The 24403-nt window shown below is 50.6% G+C and overlaps 2 protein-coding genes and 1 long non-coding RNA gene across 4 annotated transcripts in view; 2 read left to right on the forward strand and 1 right to left on the reverse strand.

The window, feature by feature from the left end:
* The first annotated feature begins 1750 nt into the window (after positions 1 to 1750).
* Positions 1751 to 15601, forward strand: LOC142819097 (uncharacterized). The gene is made up of 3 exons (XR_012896806.1): positions 1751 to 1783; positions 12481 to 12609; positions 15489 to 15601. It is a non-coding gene; the product is annotated as an uncharacterized LOC142819097 (long non-coding RNA).
* UBALD2 (UBA like domain containing 2) lies at positions 8662 to 23402 on the reverse strand. 2 transcript variants are annotated; one of them, XM_006136473.3, is made up of 3 exons: positions 22854 to 23390; positions 21416 to 21478; positions 8662 to 9200 (listed from the first exon to the last, which is right to left on the reverse strand). In XM_006136473.3, exons 1-3 carry the CDS (start codon positions 22971 to 22973, stop codon positions 8880 to 8882), a joined length of 504 nt encoding a protein of 167 aa, XP_006136535.2. In that variant the 5' UTR covers positions 22974 to 23390; the 3' UTR covers positions 8662 to 8879. The 2 variants fall into 2 exon arrangements, with proteins under 2 accessions (XP_006136535.2, XP_025033893.2); XM_025178108.2 differs by lacking the exon at positions 21416 to 21478 and having other exon boundaries at positions 22854 to 23402.
* RNF157 (ring finger protein 157) overlaps positions 22232 to 24403 on the forward strand; it is a 120617-nt gene continuing 118445 nt past the window's right edge. The window contains exon 1 of the mRNA XM_075903616.1: positions 22232 to 22449. The gene's annotated coding sequence lies outside the window, so the exon portion shown is untranslated. The remainder of the gene's footprint in view (positions 22450 to 24403) is intronic.

Here is a 24403-nt window from a genome sequence, read left to right on the forward strand (position 1 = left end):
GCTCGGGGGGACAGGCGGCTCCATGGAGCTGGTGTCATAGGGAGCCAGCTCCCGCCAAGCATTGGCTCTTCCCCCCACTGCCTCAGTGGGAATCAGCAAAGGGAAGGGGAGGCAGCTCTGCGGAGCCAGCACACATGGAGAGCCAGCTTAAAAACTGGCTTCCCATGTGTACTGGCTCCCACCTGCCCCCCTCACCCTCTGCGCTGCTTCCTCTCCATCAGAGGCAGCAGCATGAGGATGAGGGAGCAGGTGGCTCCATGTAATCCAGTGCTCCCCATGGCCACTGGCTCCTGCCTCCCCCTCCCCCAGCTGTCTCTGATTCAGAGGCAGCAAGGGGGGATGTGTGTAGGCAATAGGATTAATAGATAAGCCCAGACTTATTGTGTAGTCAACTACACATTGACATCATAAGAACATAAGAACATAAGAAGGGCCGTACTGGGTCAGACCAAAGGTCCATCTAGCCCAGTAGCCTGTCTACTGACAGTGGCCAGCACCAGGTGCCTCAGAGAGGGTGGACCGAAGACAACAATCAAGCAATTTGTCTCCTGCCATCCCTCTCCAGCCTCTGACAGACAGAGGCCAAGGACACCATTTTATCCCCTGGCTAATAGCCTTTTATGGACCTAACCTCCATGAAATTATCCAGCTTCTCTTTAAACTCTATTATAGTCCTAGCCTTCACAGCCTCCTCTGGCAAGGAGTTCCACAGGTTGACTACACACTGTGGCTACGTCTACACTGGCCCCTTTTCCGGAAGGGGCATGTAAATTTCACTAGTCGTCGTAGGGAAATCCGCGGGGGATTTAAATATCCCCCGCGGCATTTAAATAAAAATGTCCGCCGCTTTTTTCCGGCTTTTAAAAAAGCCGGAAAAGAGCGTCTACACTGGCCCCGATCCTCCGGAAAAAGCGCCCTTTTCCGGAGGCTCTTATTCCTACTTTGAAGTAGGAATAAGAGCCTCCGGAAAAGGGTGCTTTTTCCGGAGGATCGGGGCCAGTGTAGACGCTCTTTTCCGGCTTTTTTAAAAGCCGGAAAAAAGCGGCGGACATTTTTATTTAAATGCCGCGGGGGATATTTAAATCCCCCGCGGATTTCCCTACGACGACTCGTGAAATTTACATGCCCCTTCCGGAAAAGGGGCCAGTGTAGACATAGCCTGTGTGAAGAACTTTCTTTTATTAGTTTTAAACCTGCTCCCCATTAATTTCATTTGGTGTCCTCTAGTTCTTCTATTTAGGGAACTAATAAATAACTTTTCTTTATTGGCCCTCTCCACACCACTCATGATTTTATATACCTCTATCATATCCCCCCCTCAGTCTCCTCTTTTCTAAACATCCCTACTCCAGAGGTGATCCTGACAATTACAGCCCAGTAAGCCTAATTTCAACAAGCATGTGGAAAGGGGGGATCCAGGGGATATAGTGTCCTTAGATTTCCAGAAAGCCTCTGTCAAAGTCGCTCACCCAAAGCTTCTAAGCAAAGGAGGGAAGTCCTCTCATGGATCAGTAACTGTTAAAAGGCAGGAAACAAAGGGCAGGAATAAATGGTCAGTTTGCTCAGTGAAGAGAAGTGATTAGCAATGATCTGTCCTGGGCCTGGGGTTGGTCAGCATATTCATAAATGATCTGGAAAAAGGGATGAATGGTGAGGTGACAAAATTTGCAGATGATACGGAATTGCTCAAGACAGTTGGAGTCAGAGCTGACAGTGAAGCGTTAATGGAATCTTTCAAAACTGGATGACTGGACAACAAAATGGCAGTTGAAATTCAGCGTGGGTGAGTGCAAAACAATGCCCGTTGGAACATATAACCCCAGCTACTTATGCAAAACGATGGGGTTTCACGTAGCCAGTACCATTCACTATAGATCTTGGAGTCATTGCAGAGTCCTTTGAAAACATCTGCTCAGTGCAGTCAGAAATACCTACCAGACTGGTAGGAAGAAACAGGAAAGGGACAATCAGGCTGATAGGGGGAGAGGGCTCGTTTGAGGGGGACCAACGCAATCCACGTGATGCTGAGGGCTGGCTGCCCTGGCTCCGCCCCTTCTGCCTGAGGCCCTGCCCCTTCCAGGAGCACAGAGCTAGCCCCTCCCGCACCCCCTTGCCCAGGGGCTCAGCAATTCTGTCAGCCCCACTGTAGCTAATAAAACAGAAAACATCATAAAGCTACTATCTAAACCCACTATCTAAATAATGTGTAGCTGCCCCATCTCAAAAAGAGCTATTCCATTGGAAAAGGAGCAGAGTAAGGCCACAGGATGAGTAGGCGTTTGGAACAACTTCCATACAGGGAGATATTACAAAGAGGCTGTGTCTAGACTGGCCAGTTTTTCCGGAAAAGCAGTTGCTTTTCCAGAAAAACTTGCCAGCTGTCTACACTGGCCGCTTGAATTTCCGCAAAAGCACTGACTTCCTACTGTAAGAAATCAGTGCTTCTTGCGGAAATACTATTCTGCTCCCATTCAGGCAAAAGGCCAGTGTAGACAGCTCAGATTTGTTTTCCGCAAAAAAGCCCCGATCGCGAAAATGGAGATCAGGGCTTTTTTGCGGAAAAGTGCATCTAGATTGGCACGGACGCTTTGCTGCAAAAAGTGATTTTTGCAGAAAAGCGTCCGTGCCAATCTAGATGCTCTGTTCCAAAAATGCTTTTAACAGAAAACTTTTCCGTTAAAAGCATTTCCGGAAAAATCATGCCAATCTAGACGCAGCCAGACTGTTAATCTTAGAACCCTTAAAGAGTGAGATGATCGAGATCTAGAAACCATGAATGGTGTGGCAAAAGTGAACAGAAGTATTTACCCTTCACACAACATAAGATCTGGGCATCATCCAATGAAATTAGGAGGCAACAGGTTTAAAACAAACATAAACAAACACACAACCAACCTGTGGAACTCATTGCCAGGGGATATTGTGAAGCCCAAAAGTATAACTAGGTTCAAAAAAGAATTAGGTCCATTTATGGGTGATAGATCCATCAATAGCCTTTAGCCAATGTGATTAGGGATGCACTCGCATGCTCTGGCTGTCCCTAAACCTCCTACTGTCGGCTGCTGGGACAGAACAACAGGGATAGCTGACCCAAACTTGCTGGTTGTGTCTAGACTGGCCAGTTTTTCTGGAAAATCAGCCGCTTTTCCGGAAAAACTTGCCAGCTGTCTACACTGGCCGCTTGAATTTCTGCAAAAGCACTGACTTCCTACTGTAAGAAATCAGTGCTTCTTGTGGAAATACTATGCTGCTCCCGTTCGGGCAAAACTTTCTTTTGCGCAAAACTTTTGTGCAAAAGGGCCAGTGTAGACAGCTCTGATTTGTTTTCTGCAAAAAAGCCCCGATCGTGAAAATGGCGATCGGGGCTTTTTTGCGCAAAAGCTCTTCTAGATTGGCCACGGACGCTTTTCCGCAAAAAGTGCTTTTGCGGAAAAGCATCCGTGCCAATCTAGACGCTCTGTGCCAATCTAGGCGCTCTGTAGACACCCAACAACCCTCTCCACCCTACAGGCGCCCATTGGAGGTCAGGGCATGTCGGGACAGCACTCTAGGGAGGGACCTGTAACTATGTTAGTGCTGGACTAGTCAGAGGGCTCAGCGCCCAGCACTGGAACCAGGTTTTCAAAGGCGCTCAGCACCCTGGGTGCAGGGCTCTCCGGAAAGCTTTGTTACTGCATGGCTCCAGGAATTCACCTCCCCAGGCTGTCACGCCAGCACCCCCACCGCCACCCAACTACGCACGTGCAAGTCAGTCTTGGGCTTCATGCCAGCAGGACCAGCTCCTAGGACACGTTCTTCTCTGGGGCGGGGGAGCTGACAGCTCTGGAGAGTTTGGAAATGGTCACGAGCAGGTGCAAAGACAGTTTGACAGCTCCCCCCCCACAGGGCACACATCAGCCATGGGTGAGCCAGGGTAGCAGGGCTGAACTAGCAGGCAGCAGGCCGAGCCACCACAATCCAAGCTGCTGAGCCCTTGCGGTGGACAGTGTCTTTAGCAATAGCAAGGAAGGGGTCGTGATCGGGCCTTCACCTCTCACCCCGCCAGGGCACCAGCTGCCTCACCCTCCACTACGTGCTGGCTGACATGCTGGAGGGCGAGCTCCAGCCTCCTTCCTTCCCCAAACGGATCTGCCATCTGCCTCCTCCTTCCCCTCACCAACGCCCTCAAAGACACTGCACCCCCAGCCATGGCTCTACCCATGTGGCCTGTCCCTGCTGACGGGTGACGATGCACATGGAGTTTTATCACAGTGCCAATGTGCCCCCAGGGTGTTGCGGTTGCACCGTGTCACGCTGGGGATTCAGAGGGGGACAGAGATCCAGGGACATGCAGAGCATCTAGGGACAGAGGGCAGGGAACATGATCTGGTGCAAGCACGTTCTAGGGCTGAGATGGCAGGTGCTCGCAATACGGAGGCAACAGACAGGACGTAGAGGATGTTCAGCGAGTCTGTGCTGCAGCGCACGGGGTGGGGGGGTTTGTGGCGAGCAATGTCTCGGGGTGCCAGGTTATGGGGAAGTGGGAATGGACCCTCAGCAAAGGGAACAGCGTTGTGTCAGTCGGGTAACTTGTAACATTGACCTTTTGCATGGATTTTAATAGTCTCAGGGCAGAAGGCTCTCCCGACTGTGACGGGGCAGGCTGGAGGACTACAGCTAAGAGGGAGAAAGGCAGCTCTAAGGCAGCAAGAGCCCTGGTCAATCAGGAGCAAAGGAGATAGGACGGCTGTTAATTAATCAGGGCCAGCTGATCTCACCTGAGACTGCCATGGAGCCGTTAAAAGGAAGCCCTCTTTGCAGGGAGGGGGGAGACCTGAGCAGACTGAGAAAGGGAACAGCAACATGGCCAGGGAGAGCACAGTGGGCGTAAGGCACTCCAAACAGAGAGTTTAGGCCTAGCTTCCCCGCGCAGCCTGAGACCCCAGCTGAGAGCTGGAAAGGGCTGTTTCGGCAGCCCAGGCTGGCTCCGGGGCACTGGCCCCAATGCCCTTGGTGGCTGAGGGACCAGAGCTTAGACCCTGCCAAGGGCTGGTAACGCAGTGCAGACCCTGCCCAACGAAGGACGGAGCAGGGTCCTGGGACCCAGGAGCGGGGTCACCCCTCCACACTACACACACGTAGGATGCCCAGCACAGTGGGGCGCCAGCCTGGGTGCGCCTGGACAACACAGGACGTTCGATGTGGGCAGGCCACAGGCCTTTGGGCTGGCGCTCTGCCCGGAGGCGGTGAGAATCCCCCTGGCACCCTTTCCCACTTGCTGGTGGAAGGGGCTTGCTGCGGGGAAAGCACAAGTCTCCGCATTCAGAGCGTACCAGTGGAGGAAAGAAGGGACTCGCTTCTCAGAGCCAGGGTCTGTCCTGGGAGCTTGCAGCCCCTCTACCCCCTGATGGAGCTCCCTTACCCCCAGCTTGCTGGCTGCTAAAGGCCTCAGCGAAAAGGCTTTTAGGATTTTGCCTACTGAAATAGCAGGGGCCGGGATTCAGGCGCCAAACTCCTGCAACACAAGAGCTGGCGCAGTCCCTTCCAGGGAGGGATTTCCCGGCAGCTTTCAGGAAATGTGAGTCTGTGATGTGGTTCCAGCAGTTGCTGCAGCTGGCTCTGGGCGCTCCACACTTCAGCTCAGGCGCCTGCTGGCCAGGGCAAGAGGCAGTAGCACTAATGGCCAGGCCCAGTGTCCTCACTTTGCCCCAGGCCTTGAAGAACCCCCTTGGCTAGGCTAGGCTCCCGGAAGGGCATAGAAGCCCTGAACTCAAGTCAGCTGCTGTAGGCCTGCTTGCAAAGAACCTTCCCCCAGTGAAACTGACCTAGTGGCAGCTTCCTGAGGCTGCTGGCAGCTTGCGTGCTGCTGCTCTAGCTAGAGGCGCGGAAGCTTCCCTGCGGCAAAGGGACAAGAACCTGGACTGGTGCTGGGACACCCAGGGAGAGGTGGAGTGGAGAACCCCTCCCCTTCACAGCAGCCAGGCACTGGGACAGAGGGAGAAGAGGGGTGGGGGAGAGTTGCTCTGCCAGCCCAAGGGGGAGATTTAACCTCTCTCCACTCTCCCACATGCCAAGGACAAACCCAAAAGCTGGATCCTCCGTAGGGCTGAGTTGGCCCCCGGGCGAGGCGCCTGGGCCCATCCCTGTTCCCAGCAGTGCATTATGCCAGGGTGTTGCCTTTCGTACCTGCCTCTGGCAAGCAGGCAGCTGGCAAGCTGTTCAAGCCCCGCCCGGAAGAGGCTCAGGACAATCCGTCACGGCCGGCAGCTACCGGGTAGCGGTTTTGTAGGCAGGCTCGCCCCCCTGCACTTGTCAGCCAGGGCGGGGAGGGAAGGGGGTTCACAGCCTCACCCATGGAAAGGCTGACAGCACTGCATCGGCCAGAGCCCCTCCCCCACTGACAAGCCTGCTACCCCTGGCTGGGGACAGTTGTGTCAGCCGGGGAGTGCTTGCCTGCTGACACAGCCACATGGGCAACTTCTGGCAGCCCGGCTGTGCCGCTGTAGGGATCAGTGTAGGCAGTGCCTGTGGTAAGGGAGGAGGAGAGGACGCGAGTGGGGCCGGATTCTCAGCCACCCTGTTCTTGTAGCTTTCTCCGTGGGTTAGAAACCCGCCTTGGGATGTGTCCCAAGCCCTGCTGGGCACGTGCTGCTGGCAGGAGGCACTGCTAGGCTGGCACAGCTCATTCCTGTCAACTAAAGGGACTCGGTGGGCCCACCCTCGGCCTTGCAGCTGTTTAACTATTTCAGCAGCAAAGGCAAAACCCTGCTCTGAGGAGACCCCGGGGGCACCTGGCACCAGCCAGCACACAGGGACCAGCTGGCCCTTTGTCGGACCCACTATGGCCACTCTGATGTTCTTGTTGGGTTGGCACAAAACTGCCTAGGCCAGTGGCCCCCAACATGGTGCCATTTGTGTGCGCTCGCCAAGTGCTCGGGGCTGGTGTGGCCCTGGGCACTTGGTGCATGCATGGTGCCGGAGCCGGCCCCGGGCGCATGGTGAGCGCCAGCCCCGGGAGCGCCGCGAATTGGCCGCTCGTGCTCTGGGCTTGCAGCGCTTGGGGTGGGGTGGGGGGCGCACTGGCTCTGGGCGCGTGGCATTTGGAGGGGGCGCTGGCCCCAAGCACGCAGCTATGGGGGGAAGCACGCAGCTATGGGGGGGCCGCCCCCAGGCGTGCATGTGTCCCCGCTCTCTGGTGCCCGGCCACGCCCCCTGGCACCCGGCAGCCTCTAATGGTTGGGGACCACTGGCCTAGGCCCAGCTGAACATGCCTTGGCCACACGGTGCAAAGGGGCATTAACTCAGCCAGCCACGCCACTGCCCCACTGGTGAGAGAGACTCCAGGCCTGAGTGCACAGGAAAGGAGGGGCTGTGGCTGCAGTCACTCTACACTGGGTGCTTGTGCGGCCGCTCAGAGTCGAGTGCAGCCCAGGGGATTAGCTGAGCGCTCACAGCTGGTTTTGTTTCTACGTGTGGTGCACATTCACCCCTGCTTTGGGGCGCATAAAAGTTATTCTGCACCTGGACAGAGAAGATTAAAGGGACCACTGGTGTGTGGGGAAGCACCCCTTGTTCTGCCTCCCTGCCCCCCCAGCGTGGAGTTCACCATTAGCGGGGCACCAGCACCGCAGAGAAAAGGCAGGGAGCCAGTAGGTTAAAAAAGTGATTTTTTTTTTTAAATTTTTAAATTAATAAAAAACCTTCAGCCTGTGTAAGCGAGATTCTGATTTGGAACCAAACCCCCAACGCCACCACTCGGCCCTGTTGCCCTGGCTGAAAGCAGGCCCCCGGCCCTGCTGCAGAGCCCGGCGGGGGTAGGGAGAAGAATGGTCCTTTCCATTTTGCACAACTGCCCTTCCAGCTTGGCCTCCCCCCAGGCGCACTGTCTGCTGCGGGAGCAGGGCCAGCGTCGGAGGATGGAGGAGATCAGCCTCTCCCCTGGACAAGGGGGGGCACGGGGAGATTCAACGCGCACGAATCCCAGCATGACGTGTTCTGCGGGGCACGTGCCCCAGACATGGATGATCTTCAGCAAAGCTGGAAGGGGGGCTCAGCCATGAGGTCCGGAAACTCAGATCCCCACCCCATCACTGACCCACCGGGGACTGGCCTCAGCCTCACCCTGCCGTTCGGGAGCTTCTCCAGCTGCTGGGGCAGGACGCCCATTCCCTAGGCCTGCCAAAATGCAGCCAACCGTGGAGACGTGTCGGCCACGGCCCCAGCTGCCCGGGCAGGGAAGATGAACGTGCGTCCATGCAGCTCCTTCCCCAAGCGCGATGCGCAGCACGGGAGCGCCGGGTTCCGGCGGCACGTTACAGCCCCACGCAGGACGCTTTCCGAAGCAGCCACAGTTCAGCGGAGGCCTCTCCCCCTCCTCCCTGATTCTGGAAGGGCAGGTTTCAAGCAAGCCCCGAGTCAGAGTCATGCAGCTGTGCGGGGAGCAGCCCGAGAACAAGGAAGGGGGGACGTGAACTCAAGAGCAGCAGCTCCTGACCCCTCCCACCCTCTGCCCGCAGGAAGATCCCGGTGTCCAGCAACGTCCTCTTCACCCAAGCGTTGGCGTCGCCAGCCTGTGATCGCCCACCTGGCTGCCAGGAGGGGAGGAGCAGCATGGCCCCATCTCTTTCCATTGCTCTCGTTCTCTCTGGATTTATATACATTAGATATTTATATATTATATAGTTATATATTAAAAAAAAAAAAAAAAAGAGAGAAGACCAGTTACTGACTCTCCTGAAGGGAAAACCCCCTGGGCTGAAGCCATTCCAGCAGAGTTGCAAAAAGAATTATAAAATATTCCAGTGCGATCTTCGGGAACCCCCTCCCCCACCGCCCGATCCCCTGCGCCTCTTCTCTGTTCTCCCCCCCCGCCCTTCCCCCCTCTTCAATGTTAACGAGTCTTATCTCTGCCCATCCATTGCAGCCATAGCTTTCTGCGGGGCGCCTCCTTGCTGAGACACGGGTGGCCACATGGGCTGCTGGTGGTGGAGATGATGGTGGAGGTTGTGGCTGGTTGGAGAGGAGGGTGGGATCCAGGCGGGCTGGTGGTTGGGAGGGGAGGAGGCCCAAAAAGGGCTGAAGTTACCCGGTGGGGAGCAGGCCATGGCTGTGATGGGGCTGTTGCTGCTCTGGAGGGTCTCTGAAGTCCGCAGCTTAGAAAACATCGCGAGCGCGTCCGGGAAGTTGGGAGGCGTGGCTGGAGTATTGCTGGGCGTGCACATCTGCAGGGAGGGAAAGGACAGAGCATCAGACACCAGCAGGCACCACAGCCCATGTCAGAGCTGGAAAGGCAGAACCTGTCTGCCTGCTAGGAACTGCCGGGACGGGGGCGTTTGCTTCCCCCGGAAGGACCGGACAACGCCTCGCAGCTTCGGCAGAGGCTGCTCGCCTGTGGTGAAGGTTGGAAGGCCACCAGAGAGCCACCTGACCACCCGAGCGTGGACCTGGCTCTGCTTAGCCCCGAGCAGAGCCGGTTCAATAGATGTGGTGGCCACAACAGTGGCTGGTGTAATCTAGGGCTCCCAAAGATGCCAGCACAGGTGGAGCTGATGTTAGCAACTAGCTGTGGAGACAGAGCAACAGACACTAGTTCCTGGCCCAAGGTCACCACCAATGCTAAGCATGACTCCTGCTCCATTGCCTGTCCCCTGGCAATACTGCCACAGTTTGATGGGAAGCCTGGGACCCAGGAACTCCTGGGCTCCAGTTCTACTGGTGACACCAACTGGATTTGGCCTTGGAAAAGTTACTTTACTCCTCTGCACCTCTACCGAGGATGCTGCTTCCTAACCAGGGAGGCGTAGTTTCAAGGCACTCGGAAGATAGCAAGTGCCAGGCTTTTTTTCCCTGGTGAATTGCTGCATCCTGTCACAGGTATCTTGCAAAAGCATCTGAAGAATAATAGTACCACGGCCGGCATCAGCACCACAAGCCTCCTCTTGGCTCCATAGAGGCCCCCCCCACCACCACCACTACAGAGGGAGTGCAAAGCCACTGACACCAGAGCTAGAGGAAAGCCACGTGGGCCATCCCACCCGAAGTGTGGCCTCTGCCCTATTCCAGTAGTAAAGGAACCCAGCCCTTGGATTCCCCAGCTGCTCCTCCACCTGCTACTCGTCCCCAGCTCCTGCTGGCCTTGGGCACCTGATGAACCTGACATTGGCACAGGGATCCCTTCAACGGCTGGTAGTCTGCGAGACGCTGCCCCCAGACAATGCCACCTCTGACCGCAAGGCACGGCGCATCCAGCCAAAGAACAGCAGAACGGTGGGCGTTGGAAGGAAAGCCCCATCTGATGAACGTTACCAGGTAAGCCCCACTTTTCTGTGGCTGAGCGACCTCCCTCAGCGCACCGGCGGAACCCACGTCTCTTCCACCTGCCTCCCAGACACACATCTGAACCTTCCCAGTATCTTCCTCTCCTGGTGCCGCTTCTCTGGCATGCAGCGCCCAGAGGACTCTCACCAAGCCAGCCCGGGGAGGAGGCCCAGCCTTTAAAAGGCTCAAGGCGACTGTGCAAGACTCTCCCCCATCACCTGCCTGGAGGTGAAATTCACCAGCACTGCCCTGGGCTCAGCCTCCTCTGCTAGCGTTTTCCTGCTCTTTGGATGCAGAACTTCAGTTCCTGATTCGACTGCTGTTTTGCCCGAAGATTTTAAAGGGGAGCCAGCAGGTTAAAACATTAAAGCTATTTTAAAGGGATGCATCGGAAAAGAAACTGAGTCAGTAATGGAGATTAGTAGCTAGGGATGTCAAGCCCAGGCTTATCAGTTAAACATCTAGTCAACTACTTGCATTTCCCCCTCCACTATCCACAGCCCTATGCATTTCCACTACTATCCACAGCTATTTTGGCTCTTAGTCTAACTGGCTGGCCACTGCTGGACTATAGAACAGTCCAGTGGTTCCCAACCATCGGTCCGCGGAGCCCTGCCAGCCGGGCCGCAGCACATTGATTGGCCACATCCCCAGCTCTTAGTTAGCCCCAGCTGCTGGGGTTCCCCATAAGAGAATTCCCTTCCCGCCCACCTTCTCATGCAGCAGCAGGGGGAGCGGGGCAGCTGGGTATGCTGTGGGCTGTCCCTAAGGGGGCAGCCTTATCATGGCCCCGGCTCCAGCTCAATCAGCTGCTACACAGCCCGGCTGTGTGAAGCGTGGCTGTGGCACGGGGACGGGTGACTGAGGCTGCGTGGCGGGGGAACCAGGGCCTGCTCCAGAGGCTGAAGCCAAGGCCACTCAGTGGGCAGCTACTCTGGAGGCCAGGGCTCAATAAAATAATTGGGAGGGGGGACACACACAGGGCTCAGGGCTGGAGTGTATGAGGGGGCTGGGGAACATATTTTGGCAAACTGGTAACATTTTATTTGCATATTTATTATTTGCGTAACAAATATGCAAATAAAATGTTTCCTGTCCACCAAAAGTTTCTGAAGGAGTTTGCTGGCCCCCAATATAAAAAAGGTTGGGAACCACTGGAATAATCTAACCATTAAGAATGCATGTGGCTAGTCAACTATTTTATTACCTGCTAGCTAGCATCCCTATTGGTAGCAGTATGATAGTACGTGGGAACCCCCATGTCAGGGCTCTGCTGCACTGGATATTGAGAGTTAGGAGTAGTTTTGGGTGCTCCAGTGGTCCCTGAAACCTCACCCCAGCCACCAATCTCTCTGGTCAGACAAGTCACTTTTTCCTATTTAAAACCTCTCCTACAACAGCAAAGGACAGACTCAGGCAAAGAGGGGAAACTGACTAACTGACTTCACAGGAAGTGCTGCCAAATGAGCAAACCAGCCCCAAAAGGAATGTTTCAAATAACTGTTCAGCTCTAGTATCCTCAGAGTTACTGTAATAGTAGGTGTAAAAAAAATGAAAAGTCCCCAGACAAATCTGATTTGCAGGTTGGGGTCCTATTAGCCAGCTACTACCAGCACTTTAAACTCTTGAAACCCAGTGTTTGGAAATCTAGTTCATTCTTCCCTGGGGGGGGAGGGAGGGGGAGGAAGGGCGGGAGGATTTATTCTTTTAAATGTGTGTTGTGACAGTAAAAATAAACTAGCCATTTCACTCCCTTTACACGCTCTAGCATACCTGCTTTAATTGCAAACCCTGCGGGGGAATTTTTGCTATAAAAGTTCAACCCTATGCAACAGAAGTTTGAAAGGCCACAGAAACATTTCCCCCTCCCCAGAATCAACCCTAAAGACTAGAAGACCGCCCCGAAAAAGATGACAAGCCAGTTCCTGGTACTCTTTGAAAGACGGTCTCAGTATTCCGATAAGGTACTTCCTAGTCTACCTTTGTGATCTGTTCTTCACAAGGCAGGTTATTTTCAAAAGTCACAACAATATATGACAAGAACGAGAATGGAAAACCCACAGATTGCCACACCCAGAGTTTTATAATAAATCCATCCTTGTGGCCAGCAGAGTTTACAAAGCGATCATAACCAAAATAGCTCTATGGTTAACAGCCTCATTTTCCGCCTCCTTTCTTCCCAAGGCAATTGGGCCTATGTTATGTCTTCCTCTGCTCCATGACCACTTTTTTTGCAAGGCATTACTAGTGCGACAGAAGCTGGATCTACCTGAGCTTTCAGCCTCTACTCCACAAATCACAGGCTCCCCTTGGGTAAGTCTGATAATGTAAGCTGCAGCTATCAGACCACTGCTATGTCTGCCTAAAGCCGGGGGCGGGGGGTGAAAAAAAAAAAAAAAGGTGAAAGTAAAATTTCAGCTCTGGCCGGAACAAAGGGTCTTGCAAACCACAGCCTCCTCCACCCAACTCTCCAAACAGTTTCTATCAAAAGCATGGAGTTCAAGGGCTCATTAGTTAACCAGTTAAATGTTATGTTTACTAGTTAAAAGACTGAACAGGTGTGGGAACCCGGGGGGCTGCTGGCTGGTCGGAGCAGCTCCATGGTTACTAGTTACCCATTCACATCCCTACTTCTAACCTGGCTGGACTAGGGCTCAGAAGCAAGCTAGTGCCATTCACTAGGAGTTAGAGCTTCCAGTGAAAGAGAGTGATTCAGAGACTATTTAGCAGACCCTAAACACATGGCAGTGCCTGGCTGCCTGATCAGCAGTCTCTGCAGGGAGCAAGATGCGAGTATCCGCAGTGCTGCTCCCGCTGCAGAACAAGTGTCCGGATTGTGGGTCCCCTCTCTGGAATCACCAGGGCCTCATGTTAACAATGTCCCAGTGACCCAGGGTAGCAACTAAGCCAGGAGCGTTACCACAACAAACAGAGGTAGCCCGATGAGCGGCTGCCCCTGCTGTCTTGTCTCGCCGAGGACTTTGCTCTGCTCAGGTTACAGCAACTCTGCTCCTCAGTCCCCAGGCTCGGCCCCCGCCCCGCTGCAACGAGGACCCTGGGAAGCGGCGAATGCCCCAGTGCAGCCTGTCTCATCTCAGTAATCCCTGAACCTTTCAAGGGGGGTTTAAGAGGTGGAGCAGAGGGGGTGGGTTGGGTTTAACAGCAAATGCAAAGAGGCCCCCCAAACCCATGTCTGACATTTCTACCCACTAGAGACAGACAGGGAGAAAAGTGTTCAAAAGGTCAGAACAAGCCATAGGTTTGGGAGGGCGAAGGGGAAGAAGCTGGACTAGAAGAAGCAGAAGGGCCCTCTAGGACTGGCAAGCCCCAGGCACAACTGAGAGCGAAAACAAAGGAGAAGTCAGATCGTGACCCACGCAGGCTGGCTGTGCAACACTTTGCACAGGTGAAGCAATCTTTGGACACCTAGGCCAGTGGCATCTTTCTGAGTTACATACTGAGGTGCTACTGGAGCAGGTGACACCAGAGAGACTGACGCGAGAGGTCTTTGCACCATTTGACACTATCTAAATTCTTTCAGGTCATTCTTGCAAAATTCTACCAGTCCCCAGGGAATAATGCTGGGCAGAGTAGATCTCCCTTGAGACCTCCCCCCTCCCCCCGGTGCTATTGTAAAACAAACTACATCCCCCCATTATAACCCAGGTGAAGGGCGGGTAAGTGAATTTTGTGCCAAGGTTCATAAGGGCTAGCATGCTCCCAACCCCGGCCAGAAATCACAATTTACTCAGCTCGAAGGGAGTGGGAAAGAAGGGGATTTAGATACACGAAAACACACACACACACACAACAGCCACTGTTAAAAACAACTTATCAGCTTTCTTTCGCTTCCTGGTAAGCCGGGACAGTTCTGTGCATTCATTCTAATTTTAGTCTCAAGTGCCCTCCCCACTCCTTTCTAGGCCTTCCCTTGGCTCGGGAGCAGTCTTGTGATTGGTCTGTTTAGTCTCGTAATCAGCATCACACCCTCTGTGGGCATCAGTGGTGAGAGAGAAATCCAATCCTTGGAGCCCAGCCCACAAGAGACAGAGCACGCTTGCTCAAGCTAGTGCACAGAGGGAGGGTGGGAGACAGACGCGCAACACCCTGTGGCGCAGCAGAATGGAAGTGAAAAGCGGAACCAGCAGCGGCAGAAAACAGCCTGCATTGGGAACAGGCAGCACCTTATGCCCAAGTAAATCAGTTGGTCTTTAAGGTGCCACCGGACTCCTAGTCCCCTGCCTGAGACTATTTAGACTTGGGCCTTGATTCAGCAAAACTCTCAGGCGCATGCTTAACTTGAAGCACCCCTGAGCAATTTACTGAATGGGGCCTGGAGCAGCATGTGAACTGTGTTAACAGAAGGTGGTTCCCCCTGGTGGCCTGGCTCCATAGAGAATAGCACACTGGTGCCTAGGTAGCCGCCCACACAGGTCACACCCTTACGTTTCAAAGCAAAAGCTCAGGAAATCACGAGTGGAGTCCATCCCTCCAGCTCCAAGGCAAAACACCCAGAGGGGGGAGACTGTCCCAGCTGCTCCCCTCTAGCGGCCCAGACCAGAACAGCAAGCACCAAACTTCCAAAATACCAACACTGGCCAAAACAACAAATGGGGGAGAATGCAGCCTAAGGGACTGCAACATATACCCCCTTTCTAATCTGCCCCATTCAATAAACAAGCAAAAGCAGCAGAATTAATATTGGAGCTCAGCAACCAGAGACAGAGTTGCTAGTTTTGTCTTGGGCATAGTCTGCAGGATCATTACACAGTGTGAGAATCCATTACTGATCTCTGGGAAAAATCCTTCTTTATAAACGCCCTTGTAGAACAAGCTCCTAGAGTCCACTTCACAGCTGTCTGGAAAGCATGTTTTTAAAAGGGGAGGGGTTTTAAAAAGGAAGATTCACACAGATCTTGTCCTAGCAAAGAAGAGCACTGCACCAAAACCTTGTCCACAATGGCAGTTGCACCATTTTAAAAATGGATTCAGTTCCTCTAGTACTGAGTGTGTGGACACAACTCACTTTATATCTACCAGCTGTAAGCTCAAGAGGTAAAAATCGGGATTAAACCAAACTAGGTGTACACACTGGGATCTGCATCGGCTTACAGAAATGAGATCACTTACTGTGCTACACATTGTGAGTAGATCAGACTTAAGTTAACTTCTAGAATTTGTTTATTCTCCAGGTACGTGCCAGAGAAGCAGAAATGCCACAATCCTCCACCAGGTCACTGGGGCTTGCGTATAGCTCAGTCCTTCAAAACCAACCCTAATTAAACCCACCTTATGTGAAATATTATATGCCAAGTTTCTAAGGAGCCTCTTTGTACCTTCAAAATTTGTGCTAGCAAACAGGCTCTTTCATACTGCGACTGTGTGTGTTGGGGGAATGGAGAGACGGGATTTTGTAACTGGCACCAAGTCTATGGCAGTGAGATTACATTACATTGGATCCATTCCCCCACCATACACAGTTGCCCAACTCAATCTGAGAAGAGTAAATGTGTTCAAGATCCTGAGATCCATGTCTAAAGTTTTTTGTTTTGCTTTTTAAGTGTTTGCCACACAACCTAACAGGCAAAATAACTGATTTCACATTATTTAGACTATGGAACTCATTGCCACAGGATGTCAGTGGTACTAAAAACTTACTCATCCGGTGTCCAATCTGACTCTTGACAATAATATCCAGGGTTGTTATAGGTAATGATAATTAATTTTAGAAGAGACTAAACGCAATCTCTCACAGTTGGAATACTGAAATAGATGGATTTTAGGAATAGCCAAACTGGATCATACTATGTAGTGAATACCAGGGGCGTAAGTGACTAATCGGGTCCCTCTGAATCAGAGGCAGCAAGGATGTGAGGGGGAGAGGGGAAAGAGAGCCAGCTCCCCCCAGCACCATCTCCAGAGGGGGTGGAGGGCAGAGGCGCAGTGGGGGACCCAGCGCAAGCCAGGACTCAGCAGTCCTAGCTCACACCATCCCCAGGAGCTAACCCCCTTATTGACTAATCAAGTAATTGATAGAAATTCCATTGACTACTCGATTAGCTTATTAACCACTACTTAACATCCCTAGTGAATACACAGAGTGTTCCAGGATTTACTGTCTCACATTAACCTTTACATCCCCTCTTGGTAATTTTTGGTGAGAGTTGGGATTATGCAAACTGCTCCAATAATGTTGCATCCCTAAATGCTGCAGCCACAAGGAATCCAAGTGGATTGTCCTCATCTCACCTTAATGGAAAGACAGTGGACCCGATTCTGCCACGTTACTAACACTGAGTGGTTCCTATGAAATGAATGAGGCTATTTGTGGAGAAAGGAGCTAGTCAATACAGAATGAGATCCTGGATTAGGGCAGTAAAATTACAGAACACAAACCAGGTCCTGTGCAAAGTGGCCCAAGTGCCTACATTTTCTGTCAAAGAGCAAGGCTGAGGAAACGATTGTTTTGGGGAAGCGACAGATAGCAGAAAGTGATTTGCAATACATAGCTACACACCAGACACTTAGTCAGGAGCAAAAGGAGAGCAATATTACAATTCGCAGGCACGGAAGTTTGTAAATGTCAAGAGATGGCATAAGGGGCTAGATTCCGATATTAGCTACAGTTAGGGAAGCAGGATCAGTCCGTCAGTTTCAGTGGCGTTATTCCAGGTATACAGCAGTGCAACATGGCTCTGCCTGAAAAGTGTAGGAAAAGAGGTGGGTTTTGAACATCGTCAATAACAAGAATGGCCTTTCATTCTCTGGCACTCCACTGACTGCAGGACAGGTCCACTTGATACATTGGAGATGAACTTTCCCTCTAGGGGCGGAGGAGACTTTTTTTTTTTTTAAACAAAGTGATCAGAACAAAAAAAGCAACACCAACAAACGGGCTCCTCTTTTCTGGCCAGTTTGCTTTATGGGACCCAAACCTCACAGGATATCAGCTCCTTGCCACAAGGGCACTTGCTGCTTAAAAGATGGACTTTTGTACTGCAAAGCATGTCAAATCTGACTCATGTGGAGCCTAATTAGAACAGCCCATGCTTGAGAAAACAGCCAGGAAACTAATATTTTACCTACATTCTGCAGGAGGATTTGTACTTCCACAATTTTTCCCAATGTGCCATAGGGTAGGTAGAGGAACAGAAACCAGACAGCAGCAACAGGTAGGAGAAGTCAAATAAGTATGATCACAGAGCATCTGTATGCAGATGAAAGGCCAGGAGTTTTATCAGGACACTGACACATCCCACACAGTTTATGTCAATATCAACATTCCCTACATTTTACTGCACCAAATCCAATCCAGCAGAGAAAGTAGGTTCCACTGGCAGATGATCCATCCCTGGATTTTTTTTTAAATCAATTCAACATCTTAGAGCCACTTTAGAATCTGGATACACACACTTCAGAGTTCCTCTATCCTTCAACGAGGGATGTTAAAATGCATTTATTCAAGTAAACGTGTAACCACTGACAATTTTAGTGGTTACACACGCAGGTGGGAAGGGGGGGGCTCCCCACACATACCGGCTCCTGCAGCACAGGGGTGGGAGGGCTGCATGTAACTATGTATACAGCTACACATTCACATCTCTACCTTAAACCAGTGAAATCTGCCCATTAGAAGTGTGTTTTGGAAAGGATTTGGAACCTTACATCACGAGGTAAAAGGTCCCAATCTAGCATGAATTTCAGGTAGCCACACACCAACTAAGCTCCGCTGGGTAGATGCCCATGCAGAGCAGTCGCCAGGACTGGACACTAGAAAACTTCCATTTATTTTCTCATATTTACAAAGAATACCCTGTGGTGTCCAAAGTTCTTTATTTAGAAGGTTCACATCCCGTTTCAGATTGGTGCATGGACATGATGGAAATAGCATAACACGAGCTCCTTATTTCTAAGGCTATTGGTGTAAGAAACCAGGATATGGGGAGCATCTCTTAGCTAAATAGAAACATCTCTGAGAGGTCCATGAGATAGAGAGGAGCTGCTGACTTTTGTTGTGGCTCCCTCATAGCTTTACTTGTACAACCGTGTTAAAGTTTCTAGACTTGTTCCAAAACACCTCTGGTTTTAATCTCCATTTTTTTTTTTTTTTTTTTTGGTAATCAGAAATGTTAGGGCATTTAACTTTCAGAAGCAAACGACACCGTCACTGGACCCAACAATATAAGCCACAACATCAGGGGCTCATACAGCTGCACATCCTCGAATGCAGGGGTGGAGAACCTTTTTTGGGTCGGGGGCCACTGACCCACAGAAAAATCAGTCGGGGGCCACACACAAGTGAGAAGCAAAAAAAAAAAACAAAAAAAAAAAAAAAAAAAAAAGAAAAAACCCAAACAAACCACCGCCACCCTCACCAACTGAGAATACTCCTCACATTCCCCATGCACACCAGAAGAGCCTAAGTAGACTTTGTGTCCTCTAGCTCTATGGTGGGGCAGCAGAGGGGCTGGAGTGCCAGTGCAGGCTCCCTAATGCAGGAGGCATCCTGAGCCACAGGGGCTGGATCCAAGCAAGCCAAGTGCTGCAAGCCCCCGGGCCTGAGGTTCCCCACCCGTACTCTGATGTGATATGTGTCATCAAGTGCCAGCAATGCCCCTCTGCCATGCACACTGGCCATACCAGACAGTTTCTGCGACAAAGGATAAACGAACACAAATCAGACATCAGAAATGAAACACATACAATGTAGCGGAACATTTTAACCTGCCTGGGCACTCAATCCCTGGATTTAAAAGTAGCCATTCTTCTACAAAGGAATGTCATTAGAGAGAGACTGGAGAACTGGAATTCATCTGTAAGTTTGACACTGTTACCCTGGGCTGAAATAGAGACATTAACTGGTTGGCACATTACAAAGCCAATTTCCCCTGCCCTTAACACCCGCATTTTCACATCAAAAGTTATGAATGGGACACATCCAGCACACTTAATTAACCTCATTATCACAGGTCCTACAATTGACAGGTATTTCTTTTGAAATAGACAGACAGATATCTTGGTTTCTGTTATTTCCACTCCAACTCATATGATGAAGTGGGTTTTACCCATGAAAAGTCTTGATTCTATATATTTTAGTTAGTCTCTAAGGTGCCACAGGAATACTCATTGTTTCTCAAAATTAGGGGCAGGGAAAAGACACACAATAGAAATGCCAAAAATGTAACACAAAAGTCAGATTGGTACCTGGGAAAGAGATGAATAACATTGGGGTGGGTGGGGGCACGGAGGGTCACATTGCAGATCATGACACGCACACCAGTTTCCATGATTAATGTGTAAACTGGTTTTAAAAAAGGGAGGGTGAAACTAGCCTACCAAGCAGTCAAGAATTCCTTTGTTTGGAAATACTATTCAAATGCTTTTAGAGAACCTGGAATTTGTAGGCTTGTAATGAAGAGGATGAACATTTGGCAGCACAGAGAGGCTATAAAGCATTCAGGAATAGGCTTCAGATGAAATAACCTCAGATGAAGATCTGTTCAGGTGTCAGAAATCATTTTATGAGTAATGGGGCAAGCACACTAATGTCACTGCTCTTGCATTAGAGTATCAGGGTTTGAACATTTTCAGAACACCAGAAATGAGTGTTCAGTGCTGAATTTTTCAAGTAATATGGCTATCAGCTAAAATTTTGGCCTCCCTCATTAAAAAAAAAACAAAAAACAAAAAAAACAACCAGCTGATAATCCAGTTTTTTTTTTGGGGGGGGGGGTGTGTGTTAAACTCTTGGGTAAACCAGCCTGATTAAAACATTGTAATCTTCCTATAGTAACCACGCAGAATGATTTAACTTCGTATGGAATCACTCCTGCTGTGTGGTAAGCATTTCAAACAGCTTGAATCATGTCTGCATCTTCAGAGTTTGATCAAGGTTTGTAAACGAATAACTGCACCCTCTAGCTTTAGTCAAAGCTTGTCCTCAATCAAGCCATCCAAGGATAGTGCCTCTGAATTTCCAAGCTCATTTACAAATACAAGATAGATGTAGCACTAGATTGATCCTAGGAGTAAAGGGACAATATAAATCTAGTTCCTTTGCAGAGGCTTTCCTAGTGTTCTAGGGAGAAAGGCACTGAACTGAGTCTCGAGATATCTGAATTCTATGTCCATCTCTCTGCCTGCTGCGAGACTGTGGGTAAAGTAAATTAATCCATGCCTCAGTTTCCCCTCTCCCATTCATTCTTGAGTATTTAGACTGGAAGCTCTTTAGGGCAAGGCTGTTTGTACAGTACCTAGCTCAATGGGGAGCGGTTTCTGCCAGAGCTTGTAAGTGCTGCCATGCTACTCTAATGCTGGGACAAAACTTTTGTGCCAGGAAGCAGGGGGGAAAGTATACAATAAGGAAATAAGAGCATTAATACAAAAGTTCCTGAGAGCCATTTTTCTAAAATATTTGGAATAAAACAGAACTGGCCACAGGCTTTAACAATGGAAAGTACAGGAAAAGAAAAATCTATGGCTTAGCCTACATCTGCTATTATCCTCACACACAGCACTGGTTTAGTTTCCAAAAAAAACTTCCCCTGTTTCGCTAAAGAGACTTGCCCTCAGCCAAGGTCAAGTAAAGTTTTGCTGGAAGTTCAGAGGAAACATACAAGAGAAAGGGCCTGCCCCCTTCCCCATCTCAATTCACTTGGCTCTTTTACTTGTTATAACTATCTAGATCTATGTGAAGACAAACTATTTCCTGGCAGACATTTTGGCTCTTGTTTACATTTGCAGTCTGTGTATTTCTCTTGTTGCAGAGCAATATGGCTGTCACAAGAGCCGACAGTTTTGAATGCACAACCACTTCTGCCTGCAGCCATGTGCGAAACAGGGAATCCCGCCCCTTAGTTGTTTTTTACATGGCTTTTCATAAGAAAAACTTTAACAACTGGTGTGGGGGGGAAGGGGGGGTTAAGAGTGGCCTCAGATGAAGCCTTTGTAGCTTCTTTCGTGAGGTTCTCCGAGATAAGAAATAACCCTTTCAGATTTCATTTTTTCATGAGATGAAGGACTCTGTAGGATGGGGAGGACATTCCTGTACATTTCTTGCCCACAGGAAGTGAAGATACTACAGGGGAACAGCACCGTGTCTGAAGTTTGGGTCACTTACCATCTGATGGTGGTGGTGATTGTTTGGAATGTTAGTTTCTTGAAAAAATGCACTCAAAGCAGTCTGCAAAAAAAACCAACAAATTAGTTAATTCCAGCAGCCAGCCAGAGGAAAAGCCAACACACAGGACTGGGGCAAGCAAAGACACTGGAAATGTTTTGTTTTGTGAAAAACTGTTTGGATCTCTTGCTCCCTTAAGTACATTTCAATTGTAAACAAATAATGTAAGACAACAAACAGGCTGTTGGCATTTCTCAACACTGGCTTTACTTTGAAATGCTAATTTTCTCTCCCCCTGCAAAAAGAGGAATGAAGCTACTAAGGAATCCAAAACAAGATCACAAGCAGGAGACCTTCCCCCACCTGGACTGAATTGATCCCCCACCCTATCTAACCCAGAAACACAAAACAGAATCCAGCTGAAGTACCATCAAAGCACTTGAGTAAAAACGGCCAAGGGACCCATGTTGGTTTCGTTACCATGAGTGGCATTAATCATGGAAGGAAAAGGGGCCAGTAGGGTAAAGTCTCTCCAGAAACATGCCAAAGAAAAAGCAAGCCTTCACCAGCAGGCCTGCAGGAAACTGACAAAGCCCCGTGTGTAATGATTTCCTTTTATGTGAACAGTGTATATTTTTTAAAACTCCATTTGTCATCTGCTTCCTCCCCATGGTCTTTATCCACGTGAAGGGAGTTAAAGCCCTTCTCATCTTACATAACATTCCCCCCCCTTTTTTCCCCCACTCACAAAAAAGACCCAAACCGACCACACCACATTTTACCACCCTGCCTCTCTCCATATGGGGCTGGGAAGGAGTTCACTCCCTAGACAATATTTCCCCCAGCTCTGGAGCAGCTTCCCCTATGAATCCACTCTCCCACCAGGTAAATCGGGGCAGAAAGAGACCAGACCACGTTTCTATGCCTCATTCCAGGGCCCTGGAGCTCAGAGGAGGCTACAGATTTGGTTACAGCGCAATATATAAATAGGAACCAGGAGAGCTGCAAGCCGGTTTCTCTTCCCCCTCCTCCCGGTAAGTTACATGAATAAAATTTATTCTCCCCTCCCATCCATAACAGCAGCAACAGACATTACGTGCGAGGCCTCGTGCATTGCTGGCCCCCGAAGGCACTTGCTGCAATAGGTAGTCGTAATGAAGTCCTAGTAATGATTGTTTATATGCAGCTCCCTAGCTTGCCATTCAGCGGCAGCGCCAGGGCCCCATGTTGCAGGGCCGGCCGTGTCCCCGCTCTGTTGTTATTTAAAGCCGCGTACACACACATTCCACCCCCACAACTGTTTCCAAGGCCAACTGTTTCAGCGAGAAAGGGAGAGCGATTAGGCGGAGGACGGGGTGGAAGTAGAAAAGGCAGGGGCTCCTGCGCGCGAGGCTCCCACGCTCCCCTGGGGGGTCCCCCCCCCAAGTCCGCCACGCACCTCGAACTGCCAATGCGCCGCCTGCAGCAGTTGCTTCGCCTGATCTGCCGCACAGCCCGCGGCCAGCACGAACTGGTTGATCATGACCTGGTGCCTCAGCTCCTCCATATTCACCGACATGGCGAGAGAAACGAAACCACAACAACGAGGGGAGCGGGGCAAAAGACACGCACGGTGCCCCTGCGGCGTATGGGGGTGAATCCACGAAGGCCCTTCCCTCCTTCTCCACCCCACACTCGGCTCCCCCTGGCCCTTCGGCTTGGCCAAGCCAACCCTGCTTCCTCCCAGCCTGTTTCAGGCGGCACCGAGCCGATTATGTTGTGCTCCCCCCGGCCCCAGTCCCAGTCCTTCCAGCTCTTCGGCTGCTTGAGCACCACAAACAACAGCACAGCAGCCAGGGGAGGAGCATGTGGGGAAAACTAGGGGGAGGGAGGCTGGAGGTGTCTCAACGTTCCGTTCCCGGCGTTCCGAGCCCGCTGATTGGCCACCGCCGTGCTCTTCACATGTATGAACGTTCGATTCGAATCTTCCAGCTTCCCTGGCTGTGGCTGTTTCTCTGGCTCCCTTCCCCCCAGCTCATGCTTCATTGGGGGAGAATGAGCCATCGGGCTCTTTCCCCATTGGATAGCTGCTGTGTTTTGGATCGGGGGAGGGCCACCATTGGCCTCTGTTTTTCCAGGGGCGGGGTGAGACTGTGCTGTTCTGCGAAATGAGCTGGAAAGCCCGGCCGGCTTGTTCATTGGCTGTTACCTCTTTCTGTTTTTCTCTTGTTGAAAAAAAATGTTTGTAAAGCCAAGTTCATTCAAGAGCTTCATTGAAACCAACATGCTCAGCTGGAAAAGCAGGACTCGACTGAGCAGCAGCAAAAATGGCTCTGACTCATTTCCTGTGAAAGAACTAGTGATCCTGAGAACCAAACTTATCACAATAGAGAGCACATTTGCAACTTCCGATTCTTACAGTTTATTTAATACTGGGAGTTGAGGGTTGCTATTTCTTTTCATCTATTTTTTATCAGTTTTGAGACATGGCAAACAACAGAAAAGTACACTGGTAAAAATCTGCAATTACACAATTCTGTACTTCTATGGTACCTCAATTCTAAGGGTACGTCTACACTGCAACACTATTTCAACATAACTAGCACTATTCTGAAATAACCTAATCCGCGTCTACACAGCAGGCAGTTATTTTGAAATAGTGTCAAAATACTGTCAAGCTAGAGGACTGCTTACTCCGACTCCCGTGAACCTCATTGTATGAGGAATAAGGGAAGTCAGAACAAGAGTGCTCTATTTCGAAATAAGTGTAGTGTGAATGCTTCCTATTTCAAAATAAGCTATTATGAAATAAGATGTGCAATTGACATAGCTAAATTTGCGTAGCTTATTTTGAGTTAAGCCCTGCAGTATAGCTATGCTCTAAGTGACTTTTGAGAATCAACCCCTTGGATGGATGTGTGTGAGAATCCCACTTCTAGTACAAAGTTAAATCTGGGGTGCAGGGACTTTCTATTGAGTCTTGCTATTCTGCCAGTTGAATTTTTGGAA

This window comes from Pelodiscus sinensis, chromosome 20 (genome assembly GCF_049634645.1).
Source record: "Pelodiscus sinensis isolate JC-2024 chromosome 20, ASM4963464v1, whole genome shotgun sequence".
Taxonomy (NCBI): Eukaryota; Metazoa; Chordata; order Testudines; family Trionychidae; genus Pelodiscus; species Pelodiscus sinensis.

Bases quoted from the DNA above. Each gene is read 5' to 3' on its own strand.
- UBALD2 (XM_006136473.3), bottom strand. From the start codon at position 22,973: ATGTCGGTGAATATGGAGGAGCTGAGGCACCAGGTCATGATCAACCAG. The intron at 21,479-22,853 runs GTGCGTGGCGGA...TTTTTTTTGCAG, and splicing joins CGGCGCATTGGCAGTTCGAG to ACTGCTTTGAGTGCATTTTT. The intron at 9,201-21,415 runs GTAAGTGACCCA...CCCTCCCTGCAG, and splicing joins ATCACCACCACCATCAGATG to ATGTGCACGCCCAGCAATAC.